Genomic DNA, 15,977 nt, shown 5'->3' with positions numbered 1-15,977 from the left:
TAAAAATAAAAAACACAAAAAATGAAAGAGTTGTTATATTAACTTAAGGATGTTGTTAAATTAACTTAATTATGTCATGTATTGGAAAATTTGACTCGTTCCACATCATTACGAAATATCGTATTCATGATCCATGGAACTAGTATTAATCTAATCTAATCTAATCTGGCGGAACTGAAGCTATGAGGACGGGTTGTGAGTCGTGCTTGGGTAGCTCAGATGGCAGAGCACTTGCCCGAGAAAGGCAAAAGTCCCGAGTTCGAATCTCGGTCCAGAACACAGTTTTAATCTGCCAGGAAGTTTCAAGGTCATCATGTTCAAGATTTTTATCTAGCCTTGCGCAGCCAAAGCACAACAGAAATCGTGGCACGACTAAGGTTGGCACTTAAGAAATGAAAATAGACACTAGCCGCACAGAACCTAAGAGGATGACGTAGATCTGTACAAAGGGGGTCGGGAGGGGGAAGCTATATCCGATGTCACTGACTGCCGGCAGCTGCGTGCATAGTGGCAGGTAATGTCCAATGGTAGGTCCTTGTGCTGAGCAGGCCTCCTTCTCCCATAGGATGCCGCTGTCCAGATAAGCTCGACACTGCATTTGTAGGATGAGACAAGACACAAGCTCCTGCTATCAACATTGTATGGATCATCTGGATTGTGTCATTACTCAGTAAAAGGGGAAAAGGCTCGTAAGTACCGGCTCTACCGGGTGCTGTAAATCGAATACAGAACCGATACGAAAGCAGATGCTTCTCACCTGCGTTGATATCAGTGATATGCCTATGTTACACGCAGAAAGCATGAAAAGGCATTGTAAGCAGAGAAGCACTACCAAAGTACGGCTGTTCATTGATTTGTCAAATCTGGATTGCTTCTCATTCCCGCTTGTTCACTGTTGATGGATTAAGGATTTCTCTGAAAGAGAAAGAATAGGACACTAGTTTCTGCAAGTCTGGTAACATTTAACTACATTCAGCATCTCTAAAAGTAGTTTTCAGTATTATCCACATCATTAGAAAGAGTTAGTTTATATTGAAATAATGAATTATTCTTCACCTGAACTTTGGAAAATATTAAATTACGTATGTAACGAGATTTTTCGTAGTGGAAGTTTCTCAGATTGGTTTGAAGATGCTGTTGTAAAGACACTCCACAAAATAGTAGATAATACACTGGTGAAACACATTATTGTCACTATTTTAAAAATGAATAACAACATGTCCAGTACACTTTGTGAACAACTTCTACGGTAAATCATGCCCAGCAGTAAACAGCTTTTACTTCAAAGAAGACAATAAACTGGACAGCCTATACTTAGCTTAACAGATGATATACTATAAGGGGCAGTCATATGAAAACGATAGAGATGGAAAAAAGTAAGTAAACTATTCATTATTTCAAAAGTAATCGCCATATGTGTTAATATATTTCTCCCACTGTGAGACAAGATGGTCAGTGTTTTCTTCGAAAAATGTTTCAGTCGTCGATGTGCACCTCTTCGTCCAAAGCAAATCGATGACCACTGCAGGGCTTGAAAAATATGGAAATCGTATTGGGATTCATCGGGACTGTATGGAAGTTGTATAAGCGCTACCCAGGGAAGTTTTGCAAGGTAATCGAAACAACCTTGTCAAAAGGTCGGCGAGCATTATCCTGCAACAGAATGACGAAGTCCATCACATTCGTGTGTGTTTGAACGTGATGGCGATTTTCAGTTTTTGTAAAGTGTTCACGTCCTGCTGGCTGTGCGTTAACTGAAGTGTGCCATCAAGTCCAAACGCCTAGGCATGTTGAAAGACGGCATCAGTCTGGTTAAGTGTAACCAGATGTTGCCAAGGTTATTTTTCCTACGCTGCAGAAATTACGCTGGGAAGTCCTTACATATCCTCCATATAGTCCAAATCTCTCCCCATATGATTTGGATGCGCTTGGAGTGCTAAAGAAAGACATTCGTGGCCAATGACTTTGTTTGGATGAAGAATAACACGCCTGGGTAAATGTATTCGCTGTTATGGCTGTTACTTTTGAAATAATAAACAGATTAACCACTTTTCTTCCATCTATCTCGTTTTCATTTGACTTCCTCTTATGGAATCAATAAATCAGAAATTATTATCATAGTAAGGCAAATATTTTGATTGTGTGAGCAATTACATCTTGATGCAAGTTTTTAAATGTTATGCAGGATGAGTCACTAACTATTGCCACGTACAATAATTCCGAAAGTATGCTCCTATCATACTTTCGGAGTTATTCTTGGTGGCAAGCACATATATGGTTTACATCTTTATGACACAAATTAAACTTAACTAGTTCCACATCAATCACGTAGCAGCTCTATTAAGATTTTGAAGGAATCAGAAACGGGGTATTGGAGGGTTCTGGTTTGGGATCCCTGTTGTTTCTGATACTATTAAATTGTCTCTATTCTACAGAATCAGTAGATCTGATGGTACTCTTTTCGATGATGTAACAAAGGAATAATAATATCTGGTGGCAGTCTACATAAGAAGGAACTAACGTAAATTTCAAAATGTCAGAAGATGGCTAAAATCAAACTGATTACCATTAAATTTTGACAAGACTCAGCACACACAGTTAACTGCTTCTTGTAAGACTCCACGAGTTGTAAAAATTGTCTACAGGAAATTGACTGTGTTAAGTTTTTTAAGTTACACACAAATCACAACCTTTATTGAACAACTTATTGGTATAGTTTAATTAAAAACTAAGGAACTAACGTATTCTGAATATTTCCATTTACCATTGAGTTACCGACTCATTCCTTGGGGTAACTCAGCATAGAATGCTAGCACAAACACTTTCAGGAGACATATAAGAACGATATCCCACAGATACCTCTTAAGAAAACTAAGTACTCTGACAACTGTTTGACAGTAGATATATTGATTAATGTCTTTTGTCGTTAAAACTATTTTCGCTTTTTTAAGTTACACACAAATCACAACCTTTATTGAACAACTTATTGGTATAGTTTAATTAAAAACTAAGGAACTAAAGTATTCTGAATATTTCCATTTACCACTGAGTTACCGACTCATTCCTTGGGGTAACTCAGCATAGAATGCTAGCACAAACACTTTCAGGAGACATATAAGAACGATATCCCACAGATACCTCTTAAGAAAACTAAGTACTCTGACAACTGTTTGACAGTAGATATATTGATTAATGTCTTTTGTCGTTAAAACTATTTTCGCTTTTTTAAGTTACACACAAATCACAACCTTTATTGAACAACTTATTGGTATAGTTTAATTAAAAACTAAGGAACTAAAGTATTCTGAATATTTCCATTTACCACTGAGTTACCGACTCATTCCTTGGGGTAACTCAGCATAGAATGCTAGCACAAACACTTTCAGGAGACATATAAGAACGATATCCCACAGATACCTCTTAAGAAAACTAAGTACTCTGACAACTGTTTGACAGTAGATATATTGATTAATGTCTTTTGTCGTTAAAACTATTTTCGCTTTTTTAAGTTACACACAAATCACAACCTTTATTGAACAACTTATTGGTATAGTTTAATTAAAAACTAAGGAACTAACGTATTCTGAATATTTCCATTTACCATTGAGTTACCGACTCATTCCTTGGGGTAACTCAGCATAGAATGCTAGCACAAACACTTTCAGGAGACATATAAGAACGATATCCCACAGATACCTCTTAAGAAAACTAAGTACTCTGACAACTGTTTGACAGTAGATATATTGATTAATGTCTTTTGTCGTTAAAACTATTTTCGCTTTTTTAAGTTACACACAAATCACAACCTTTATTGAACAACTTATTGGTATAGTTTAATTAAAAACTAAGGAACTAAAGTATTCTGAATATTTCCATTTACCACTGAGTTACCGACTCATTCCTTGGGGTAACTCAGCATAGAATGCTAGCACAAACACTTTCAGGAGACATATAAGAACGATATCCCACAGATACCTCTTAAGAAAACTAAGTACTCTGACAACTGTTTGACAGTAGATATATTGATTAATGTCTTTTGTCGTTAAAACTATTTTCGCTTTTTTAAGTTACACACAAATCACAACCTTTATTGAACAACTTATTGGTATAGTTTAATTAAAAACTAAGGAACTAACGTATTCTGAATATTTCCATTTACCATTGAGTTACCGACTCATTCCTTGGGGTAACTCAGCATAGAATGCTAGCACAAACACTTTCAGGAGACATATAAGAACGATATCCCACAGATACCTCTTAAGAAAACTAAGTACTCTGACAACTGTTTGACAGTAGATATATTGATTAATGTCTTTTGTCGTTAAAACTATTTTCGCTTTTTTAAGTTACACACAAATCACAACCTTTATTGAACAACTTATTGGTATAGTTTAATTAAAAACTAAGGAACTAAAGTATTCTGAATATTTCCATTTACCACTGAGTTACCGACTCATTCCTTGGGGTAACTCAGCATAGAATGCTAGCACAAACACTTTCAGGAGACATATAAGAACGATATCCCACAGATACCTCTTAAGAAAACTAAGTACTCTGACAACTGTTTGACAGTAGATATATTGATTAATGTCTTTTGTCGTTAAAACTATTTTCGCTTTTTTAAGTTACACACAAATCACAACCTTTATTGAACAACTTATTGGTATAGTTTAATTAAAAACTAAGGAACTAAAGTATTCTGAATATTTCCATTTACCACTGAGTTACCGACTCATTCCTTGGGGTAACTCAGCATAGAATGCTAGCACAAACACTTTCAGGAGACATATAAGAACGATATCCCACAGATACCTCTTAAGAAAACTAAGTACTCTGACAACTGTTTGACAGTAGATATATTGATTAATGTCTTTTGTCGTTAAAACTATTTTCGCTTTTTTAAGTTACACACAAATCACAACCTTTATTGAACAACTTATTGGTATAGTTTAATTAAAAACTAAGGAACTAACGTATTCTGAATATTTCCATTTACCATTGAGTTACCGACTCATTCCTTGGGGTAACTCAGCATAGAATGCTAGCACAAACACTTTCAGGAGACATATAAGAACGATATCCCACAGATACCTCTTAAGAAAACTAAGTACTCTGACAACTGTTTGACAGTAGATATATTGATTAATGTCTTTTGTCGTTAAAACTATTTTCGCTTTTTTAAGTTACACACAAATCACAACCTTTATTGAACAACTTATTGGTATAGTTTAATTAAAAACTAAGGAACTAAAGTATTCTGAATATTTCCATTTACCACTGAGTTACCGACTCATTCCTTGGGGTAACTCAGCATAGAATGCTAGCACAAACACTTTCAGGAGACATATAAGAACGATATCCCACAGATACCTCTTAAGAAAACTAAGTACTCTGACAACTGTTTGACAGTAGATATATTGATTAATGTCTTTTGTCGTTAAAACTATTTTCGCTTTTTTAAGTTACACACAAATCACAACCTTTATTGAACAACTTATTGGTATAGTTTAATTAAAAACTAAGGAACTAACGTATTCTGAATATTTCCATTTACCATTGAGTTACCGACTCATTCCTTGGGGTAACTCAGCATAGAATGCTAGCACAAACACTTTCAGGAGACATATAAGAACGATATCCCACAGATACCTCTTAAGAAAACTAAGTACTCTGACAACTGTTTGACAGTAGATATATTGATTAATGTCTTTTGTCGTTAAAACTATTTTCGCTTTTTTAAGTTACACACAAATCACAACCTTTATTGAACAACTTATTGGTATAGTTTAATTAAAAACTAAGGAACTAAAGTATTCTGAATATTTCCATTTACCACTGAGTTACCGACTCATTCCTTGGGGTAACTCAGCATAGAATGCTAGCACAAACACTTTCAGGAGACATATAAGAACGATATCCCACAGATACCTCTTAAGAAAACTAAGTACTCTGACAACTGTTTGACAGTAGATATATTGATTAATGTCTTTTGTCGTTAAAACTATTTTCGCTTTTTTAAGTTACACACAAATCACAACCTTTATTGAACAACTTATTGGTATAGTTTAATTAAAAACTAAGGAACTAAAGTATTCTGAATATTTCCATTTACCACTGAGTTACCGACTCATTCCTTGGGGTAACTCAGCATAGAATGCTAGCACAAACACTTTCAGGAGACATATAAGAACGATATCCCACAGATACCTCTTAAGAAAACTAAGTACTCTGACAACTGTTTGACAGTAGATATATTGATTAATGTCTTTTGTCGTTAAAACTATTTTCGCTTTTTTAAGATACACACAAATCACAACCTTTATTGAACAACTTATTGGTATAGTTTAATTAAAAACTAAGGAACTAACGTATTCTGAATATTTCCATTTACCATTGAGTTACCGACTCATTCCTTGGGGTAACTCAGCATAGAATGCTAGCACAAACACTTTCAGGAGACATATAAGAACGATATCCCACAGATACCTCTTAAGAAAACTAAGTACTCTGACAACTGTTTGACAGTAGATATATTGATTAATGTCTTTTGTCGTTAAAACTATTTTCGCTTCTCAAAGAATAGTGAATCTCATGAACGGAACACCATCATCAAAACAACCTCTACAAACGCTTCAGAGGGTTAACAGTGGTGCAGAAAGGAGTGACACATGTATTTAGAAATCTGCCGGAGTATATTTGATATATTGTAGATAATACGGTGCAGTTTAAGAGTAAATTACAGAACTTTCCGAAGAGCAACTCCTTCTACTCTTGAAAAATGTCTTTGCAGAAACTGATAGATTCATGTTTTGTGTTATTTTATGAGTAACGTTAGCACTGCAACGCAAAAGAAGTTCGTAATGCCCAGACCATTTTAATGCATCTGAATATGTTTCATTTCTTTTTACATCCCAGACTGAGCGAATTGGCGCAGTGCTCAGCACATTGAACACCCAGTCTGGAGTAGGACGGTTCATAGCGCATCCGACCATCCTGATTTACGTCTTCTGTGATTTCCCAACATCGCTCCACCCAAATTCCGGGATGGTTCGTTAGAAAGGGAATGGTAGATTTAATTCCAATCCGAGTTTCTGCTTTCACATGAATCACCTATGAATAAATAATAGCTCCGCCAACGCACGGCCGTTTTATACATTTTCTACGCGGTACTTCAGCCACCTGTATACTATTTGCACATCGCTACCCCATGACTTTTATCATCCAAGTGTATTTACGGTAGTTGTATTACTGCTTTCCACTGCAGATCGGCAACCACGACCAGCACCGCGTGGCCAGCCGCTTCAGCCCAGACCTGGTGGACGGGATGAACATGCTGGTGACGCTGCTACCTGGAACCGCGGTCACCTACAACGGAGAGGAGATCGGCATGGAGGACAACTACAACATGACATGTGAAATTGCCACAGACCCTGCAGGGTGCTGGGACGGTGTCACACTCGGCAATTCCAGAGACCCTGAGAGGACGCCCTTCCAATGGGACAACAGCACGAATGCGGGCTTCAGCACAGCTAACGAGACCTGGCTACCAGTGAACGAGAACTACGTCACCCTCAATGCTGAAGCTCAGGAGGAAGCTGGTAGGAGCCACCTCAAGACCTACCGCCAGCTGGTGGCGCTTAGAGAGGAACCAGCTGTGCAGACTGGAGTGACGGCCGTCAACAGTTCCGCCCAAGTCATCGCTTTCTCCAGGTACCCAGACAGCTCCGTCTCCAATCATGGCTAGCACAGGCCGCCTTAGTGAACATCATCATCTCAAGACTCAGCAGAACCATCATCACTGTCATATCAACATCATTAGTATATTCCTCACCAACACAGTCATTACTCTCAGCATTCGTACCACCACCACCCACACCACCACCAAGTCCACCACCACTACCAGCATCGCCATTGTTACCCGAATCTCCATTTAAAGCCATTGGCTCCAGCGCAATCTAAAGGCCATCCGTTCAGTAACTATCATCATCATCTTCATTGCCGGCCGGTGTGGCCGAGCGGTTCTAGGCGCTTTAGTCTGGAACCGCGCGACCGCTACGGTCGCAGGTTCGAATCCTGCCTCGGGCATGGATTTGTGTGATGTCCTTAGGTTAGTTAGGTTTAAGTAGTTCTAAGTTCTAGGGGACTGATGACCTCTGCAGTTAAGTCCCATAGTGCTCAGAGCCATTTGAACCATTTTGTCATTATCATCAATAATTTCACACCAACTATTCGATGAAGGCAGCCTCACGACTTTTCCAAACATTATGGTCTTCAGCTATTCGTATCAATGTTGTTACTTCATGTCTTCTAACGCATCTCAACGCCTTTCCATTAGGTTACCCTAACGGACACTTAGACTTCGAACTGTTTAATTTCTAACTGTGCTTTTCCGTTTGTTTTACTTTATTTTTATGTGTCCAGCCAGGTGTGTTCAACTGCATTAAATAAAAAAATTCGTCACCTGCACCTAAGAATACTTCTTAATTAGTACAGAATGGTTCAAATGGCTCTGAGCACTATGGGACCTAACATCTGAGGTCATCAATCCCGTAGAACTTAGAACCTAAATAACCTAAGGCCATCACACAAATCCATGCACGAGGCAGGATTCGAACCTGCGACCGTAGCGGTCGCTTAATTTGTACAATTTTCTTTTTCATATTGCGATTATATGTTATTTTAGTTAAATTACAGTGTTCGTCATATCTGGTTTTCAACTAAATCTATTAAGTTCTGGCGTCGGATGGTGTGAAATACCGTCAGCAATACAAAAATTATCCACCTACGAGGGTTGGAACTTTAATAGTGGCAACTATTTATTTACAGCTCGTACAAAGTAGATACGTGTTTGTTTGTTGTGCCCAGTCAGCCTTCGTAGCTCAGACGTTTTGTAAGGGAATAAACTGAGATCAGTCAGTAAAATTCTTTGTACAGAACCACGAGTTATAAGCTGGTCGGAGGTTGTGTTCCAAAAATGAACAGCATAGAGACAGAAGTGATGACACTTTCTGCAGGACCTGACCATCAGTTTGCAGGACAATGCTCAAGCACGTACAGTGCAAGCTGTTACTGATTTGTTTGGCGGATAGGTCTGCTAAGTGCTATACCACCTACTGCACTGGCCTGACTTAAGCCCTCGTGAGTTCAACTCGATTTCTAAACTGAAGGAAACACTTCACGGCATTGGCTTCAGAACTGCTACAAATTCGTCGGGCAATAGACCGCGCCGTTCGAACTGTCAACACAACTGGTACTGCTAAGAGTATCCTACGACTTCCACATCACTGGCAACGTGTTATACAAAATGCTGGTGACTACTTTGAAGGTCAGTTTTACTTTGAAACACGTATCTACTTTGTACGACCTGTAAATAAATAGTTGCCACTATTAAAGTTCCAACCCTCGTAGGTGGATAATTGTTGTGTTGCTGATGGTATTTCACACCATCCGACGCCAGAACTTAATAGATTTAGTTGAAAACCAGATATGACGAACACTGTAATTTAACTAAATATTTATTTATTTATTTAGCGTATGGCTCATAACATCACAGTAAAAATTACAGAAACAACACGATTTAAAAAAAAATCACATATGTATAAACAGAGCAATAAATAACAGTTTGTATATAAGGACACCGCCAATTGTAAAGTTACACTCACAGAAGACCAGTCACAAGCAGACGTCCAGCTTAGATAGTAAATAGTCGATTGCCTCTTGGGTCGCCATTAGGAAATCTTGTGGGTCACCCTCGTATGCCCTCAGTGGGCATTCCTGCACGATGTGTTTGACCGTCTGTCTCTCAGCGCCACAGTCGCAAGCGGCCGAAGGAAGTTTACCCCATCTGTGTAAGGAGTCGGCACATCTCCCACAGTTGGTTCTGATGCGATTAAGAGTTGACCAAACTTTGCGAGGGCAATCAAATCCTTTTGGTTTACTAAAGATGCAAGGCATACTGTGGCAGTTTACTACTGTTCTGCTCTCCCATTCCTCTTTCCATCGGTCATTTATTTTGAAGTTGGTTTGGTGCAGAGCCTGTGCGGTCTTTAGTGGAGGATGCCTAGACCGGAGTCGGTTTCCTTGGATGTCGTGAGTATCTTCATGGATTTGTAATTGAGGGTTGGTCATGATTTTTTGAAATTCTCTAACCAGAGCGTGTTCACGGCGCAGGTTAGGAGGGGCTATGTTACTGAGAACGGGCAGCCACACTGTAGGAGTTGGCCTGATTGTGCCTGATATAATACGCATTGTTGCATTAAGTTGGCTATCTACCATGTGTGTGTGTTTGCTGTTGAGCCACACTGGGGCACAGTATTCTGCCACTGGATACACCAAGCCAAGTGCGGATGTTCTTAAGGTAGATGCTGTGGAGCCCCAAGTGGTGCCACAGAGCTTCTGCAATATGTTGTTGCGTGTTTTAAGTTTCGCTGCAGTTTTCGTCAGGTGTTCTTTGAATGTTAGTGTCCTATCTAGGGTAACCCCAAGGTACTTTGGGTGTTTGTTGTGATTTAGTAATTTCCCGTCTAGATAGACTTGTAGTTCTCTGTTGGCCATTTTGTTGTTCAAATGGAAGGCAGATACTTCCGTCTTTGTAGCACTAGGTTGTAGCCTCCATTTTTTAAAGTACTCGCTGAGAATCCCTAGGTCACCCGTAAGGATATCTTCGGCAGTTTCTATATTTCTGTGGGCTGTTGCTAGAGCCCAAGTCATCAGCATAACCAAATTTGCGCGATCTGGTTGCAGGCATGTCAGCGATGTAAAGGCTGAAAAGAAGGGGCGCAAGGACAGAGCCTTGTACAACTTGATTTAACTAAAATAACATATAATCGCAATATGAAAAAGAAAATTGTACAAATTAAGCTATTAGCTCCAGCCCAATCTAAAGGCCATCCGTTCAGTAACTATCAACATAATTTTCATTGCCGGCCGCTGCAAGGTTCTAAGGAATATGTGTAGTCGCCTACGCGAAGTTGTCCGCTTGAATGGAGTGCATGTTGTACACGTGATGAAGTAAAATACATTTCCATGGACCATACTGCCTGTGTGCAAAATTTGAAAATTTTCATTTCAGAAGTAAAAGTGTTATGATCATATTAAATTATGTCAGTTATTCGTCCGCAACCCTCTATTTATTAACTCAGTTGCCGGATAAATTCATAATGAGTCGTTCCTTCACAAAAAAACCTTTCTTTTCTACTATACGTGTTCAGTACAATGCGTCTACAGTCAATACTGTATTACCTAGGAAACAGCACCTACTTGATAGTGATGTGGTTGTGTTCTGTTCGGGGTCAGGGATTTTCTCTGCCTCCTGATGACTGGGTGTTGTGTGATGTCCTTAGGTTAGTTAGGTTTAAGTAGTTCTAAGTTCTAGGGGACTGAGGACCATAGATGTTAAGTCCCATAGTGCTCAGTGTGGTGTCACCGCCAGACACCACACTTCCTAGATGGTAGCCTTTAAATCGGCCGCGGTCCGTTAGTATACGTCGGACCCGCGTGTTGCCACTATCAGTGATTGCAGACCGAGCGCCGCCACACGGCAAGTCTAGACACTTCGTAGCACTCGCCCCAGTTGTACAGCCGACTTTTCTAGCGATGGTTCACTGACAAAATACGCTCTCATTTGCCGAGACGATAGTTAGCATAGCCTTCAGCTACGTCATTTGCTACTACCTAGCAAGGCGCCATTACCAGTTACTATTGATGCTGCAAAATATGTACCGTCAAGAGCGATGTTCACCATTTATGGATTAAAGTATTCCATAGCTACGTCCTTTTTTGCTAGTCTCATTTCCTTGACCTGTTCGAGACCTCACGCCAGCCTGCGTGAGCTAAAACGCGTGCCTTTCGGCTTCCTCTCATACTGGGTCGGCTCTCTTACCAATCCACAACACTCAGAGCCATTTTTTTGTGTTCTGTTGGCAGGACTGCAGATGACGGCACCGAGGTGGTGGTTGCGGTGAATGTGGGCGACCGACCGGATGTGGTCGACCTCTACGAAATGCTCGGCCTGTCTCAGAGGTCCTTTGTCATCAGCGCCGCCAGCGTATCCAGCATTCGACAACCGGGGTGAGTCCAACACCTCATTGCTCGCATTTTGGGAAGAGCTTAAACTAAAAATAGTACCAGTTACGTTAGAGACAAGCTACACTAATGATTACGATAACTGCAACACAACAAGGATACATGTGGCTATCATGGGCGGAATATCGCGCATTGCGTATGCGAGAGCAAACAATGGTTAGGATTACAGAATTGTACATGTTCTCCGCCTCTGGAATTTCATTACGGTATGAGTCTCCTCTCTGATGTAAGCTTAACGTGCCCACACGACGGACTGATATGGAAAATATCAACTCTTTGGGCTGTTGCTGTCTATCTTGTAACAGAAATGAAACAAATCTAATGGCAAGGATACCTTGACGAGTAGGTTCATCTACCTTTGCATCTTTCTTTCGCTCCACCTACAATGACACCTTTCCTCGCGTTGCGTGGGAGTTCTCTTGAGTGTAGGTCACTGCAGTGGGAGTGTGTCATGTTTGTGTTGTATGATGATGAGAGAAGGGGTAGGGTCGCTCGATGAACCGGGAGAGGTACAGCTCCAACGCCTCTATAACAGCAACAAGGGCACCGCTAAGCTTAACGTCCCCATTTGACGGACGGCTCACACTTGACCTTACTGCATGAAGCTCCGCAGAGAGGTTTGGTGTTCAATCCAAGACATTGGTACAAAGTCGGAACCCGAGATGGGCGAGACATATGATTCTGAAGCTAGTCTTTCCTTGTGATTTACAAGGTGGCTTTTAAAATATCAAAAGCGTGTGTTTGCTACCCATTCGGAAAATATTAATGCAGTGGCGACGGTCAGATTTATGGAGAAAATTACAATACTGCACACATACAACATAGAAAGCCAGATTGTGTGCACTTGCTGATCATATACCTGTTTAGCGCTGCAAAAAATTATGTTTAATTACAGTGGATTTGAAAGATGAATGTGAAATGCCTGGCTAGCAGGACATAGCGGATTAGGTTGTGGAAAGGGGCCAAAATGAGTTCCTGTCAGTTGTACTCAACATATAAACTTTATTTATCAACACACAATATTACAAAACTTTAATCGACCTCCTTTGATTAAGTTTAGATCGACTGAAGGCCACACTCAAAATCCAAGACACAAGGCCTAAACAAAATTGAAATTTCTTCTGGAGGTTTCACCCAAGAATATTTTTTAAATCTTTAATCTAATCGACTGAAGGCCTTAGCAATTTAATTTTAATGGAACTAGGCTGGAGGTCGCATATTTAGCAATAAGAGGAGTTTCAATCAAAAGGCAGAAGGCCTTATCTTAAAACATTTCATATAAATTAAGAATAACAATCTGATGCCTTAAGGGCAAGACAAGGACATTAATTTAAGAGATATTGCTACTCGGCTTAAGGCCACACATCAGCACAATAATTTAAAGGTTTAAGACTTTAAAAGATTTGATGTAAAATTCGGCTACAAGCCCCGTGTAAAGCATAACAAGCTTATGTCTAAAAGGCAAGATAGGAACATTAATTCAGGATATATAAAAACGCGGCTGAAGGCCACACATCAACCAAATAACTAAAATTCAAACAGTGAAGTTACTACGTAACAGACACGGAACGGCGCTCAGAAGTTTCAAAGGGTCCACTTGGAATTGTAACACTAACGCCCGTTTAGGCTAGACAGACAGCCTGATCAACAGTCCTTTAACCGGAAGGCAACCCAACCGACAGACAGCCGACGAACCAACCAACTATCTGATTTCGGTCACCTGACCAAAAACACTACAACCAAAATGCCAGCGAGGCGAAGAGACCAGTAACACTCGTCTTCAAATATTGGTTTGTTAATAAGCCACGGCACAATACCTACTGACATACATGAACATCGCAACGGCTGTGGAACTACAGGCCGTGGCGGACAGGATCAACACGGTAAGAAAACACTCACTGGCTGCTCTGTCGCAGCCGACCAGCTGACTACTGCAGTACGCAGACAGCATTACAGCATTTAAAGCATTGCTCAGTCGAACTGAGTCAGTTATTATTTATTCAAAATACTCCAGGCAAATGTTGAGGTGCGTCCTACTAGTAGGAATAACCCTTCCCTTGCCCATTATTAAGATTTGCCATCATCATCACTAGCATTATCCACGTGACACCCATTGCCGTGTGATGGCGGTTTCCAGATTTCTTCATGCTTTATGCTAACTGGTTACATGCATGCACTTCACTTCCATTACAATTATAGCTAAGCTGGTGAAAGAGGTAAATTCGTGAGCTCTGTATTTGTTATTGTTATTAACGTTCTAAATGTTATTTTTATTGTATAATTACTAATTAAATGTTGTTTTTATTTTGTTATTGTTTTCATTTATTTGCTTATGATTAGGTTATGATGTATTGTACAATTTTACGTCAGAGACAATTTGAATAACAGTTAAGTAAATGAAGATGCTTTTACCGTGTGATATAACATGCCCAAGTAGGCGATTGAATTGTTTCATTGCTACTAAAATCCTAGGTTTATGCTAATCATAGAGAGAAGATACATCATATTCTTGAGATATTGTCGGCTGGAACAGCGACCAATGCATTTTAGGAATAATACGTTTTAGTCTACAATCGGAAGTGTCAAGCATTTGACACACCTACTCGGGTAGCGAGCGTGACGAATGCCTAGCATGTTATTGCCTGAGGATGATACTGTGTACGGAAACTGGTCGCCAGTGAGCAAAATAAAATATTACGACTATAGACTAAGATACATTATTTCTAAGAGATACATCTGTCTCATAACCTTGAGCTACATGTTCATCCTAGATACCTCTAGTCCCACGTGCCTCGGGAGCTTGAGGTTGAGAGATTGTGAAAGAAAAATTTGCCTAAACTGTATTTCACTTCTGCTTCTTTTGCAGTGGGCCAGCGGATCCCGGTCTGCTGGTGTTCTCTCCTCACGAATCCGTCACACTCATTTCGACGCCAGTGGAGCTCGAAGAGTACTAAGCGAGCTGTATCGACGTGTCACTTTCTCGACGTAGTGCGACCACTCACTCGCTACCGCCTACGTGATACAAATACAGTTCTCGAGAATTTATTTTGTGATATGCATGTGTGTCATGACGCCAACAGCTATCGTTTGACAAATAAATAAAGTACGCTTTCGCCGTCTATTAATTTAACGAAGCGTCTGTCTGTCCTCAGGTGAAGTACAGTTGATCTTAGATTTCGATCTTCACTGTCTGCGGTAAGTTGAGGTCCTACATAAAGCATATTTTTCACATATAAAATTGCTTCGATGCACCATCAGTATACATTTATAGATCACCAATCCCATGGATACACTTACATTTTTGAAATCGTTGGTTCGAGCAAAGGTACAATCCCACGGGCTCCTTTATAGTCTACACGAACTTTAAGTATTCTTTACCAGGTAAGACTAGTTAAGAACGAAATAAACTTTATGTAATGTTTGTTTATTTTTCACTTGCAGCTCGAATAAAAACATATAGGTTACACACACACACACACACACACACAGAGAGAGAGAGAGAGAGAGAGAGAGAGAGAGAGAGACAGAGAAACACAAGCACACACACACACACACACACACACAAATCGACTAAAGATTCTACGACATCTAATATCACTGTGGTCACCACAAAACGATTAATAGAGAACATGCTCATTCAAGACTTGTGAAATATGGTTCAAAATTATACAAATGGTTCTGAGCACTAAGGGACTTAACATCTCAGGTGATTATTCCCATAGAACTTAGAATTACTTAAACCTAACTAACCTAAGGACTTCACACACATTCATGCCCGAGGCAGGACTCGAACCTGCGACCGTAGCAGTCGCGCAGTTCAGGACTGAAGTGCCCAGAACTGCTCGGTCACAGCGGCCGGCCCTTGTGCAATACATCATATTTTATCAACTCGA

General features: G+C 39.9%; 1 protein-coding gene across 1 annotated transcript in view; it reads left to right on the top strand.

The window, feature by feature from the left end:
- The window catches only part of LOC126169316 (maltase 2-like), a 73,119-nt gene extending 57,933 nt beyond the window's left edge, over positions 1–15,186 (top strand). Inside the window, exons 7-9 of the mRNA XM_049920632.1 lie at positions 7,265–7,710; positions 11,926–12,069; positions 14,951–15,186. Coding sequence (XP_049776589.1) covers positions 7,265–7,710; positions 11,926–12,069; positions 14,951–15,038 — 678 coding nt within the window. The 3' untranslated portion in view covers positions 15,039–15,186. The remainder of the gene's footprint in view (positions 1–7,264; positions 7,711–11,925; positions 12,070–14,950) is intronic.
- Positions 15,187–15,977: the final 791 nt, after the last annotated feature.

Source organism: Schistocerca cancellata, chromosome 1 (genome assembly GCF_023864275.1).
Source record: "Schistocerca cancellata isolate TAMUIC-IGC-003103 chromosome 1, iqSchCanc2.1, whole genome shotgun sequence".
NCBI classification, from domain to species: domain Eukaryota; kingdom Metazoa; phylum Arthropoda; class Insecta; order Orthoptera; family Acrididae; genus Schistocerca; species Schistocerca cancellata.
This window is presented reverse-complemented; position numbering and strand designations above follow the sequence as displayed.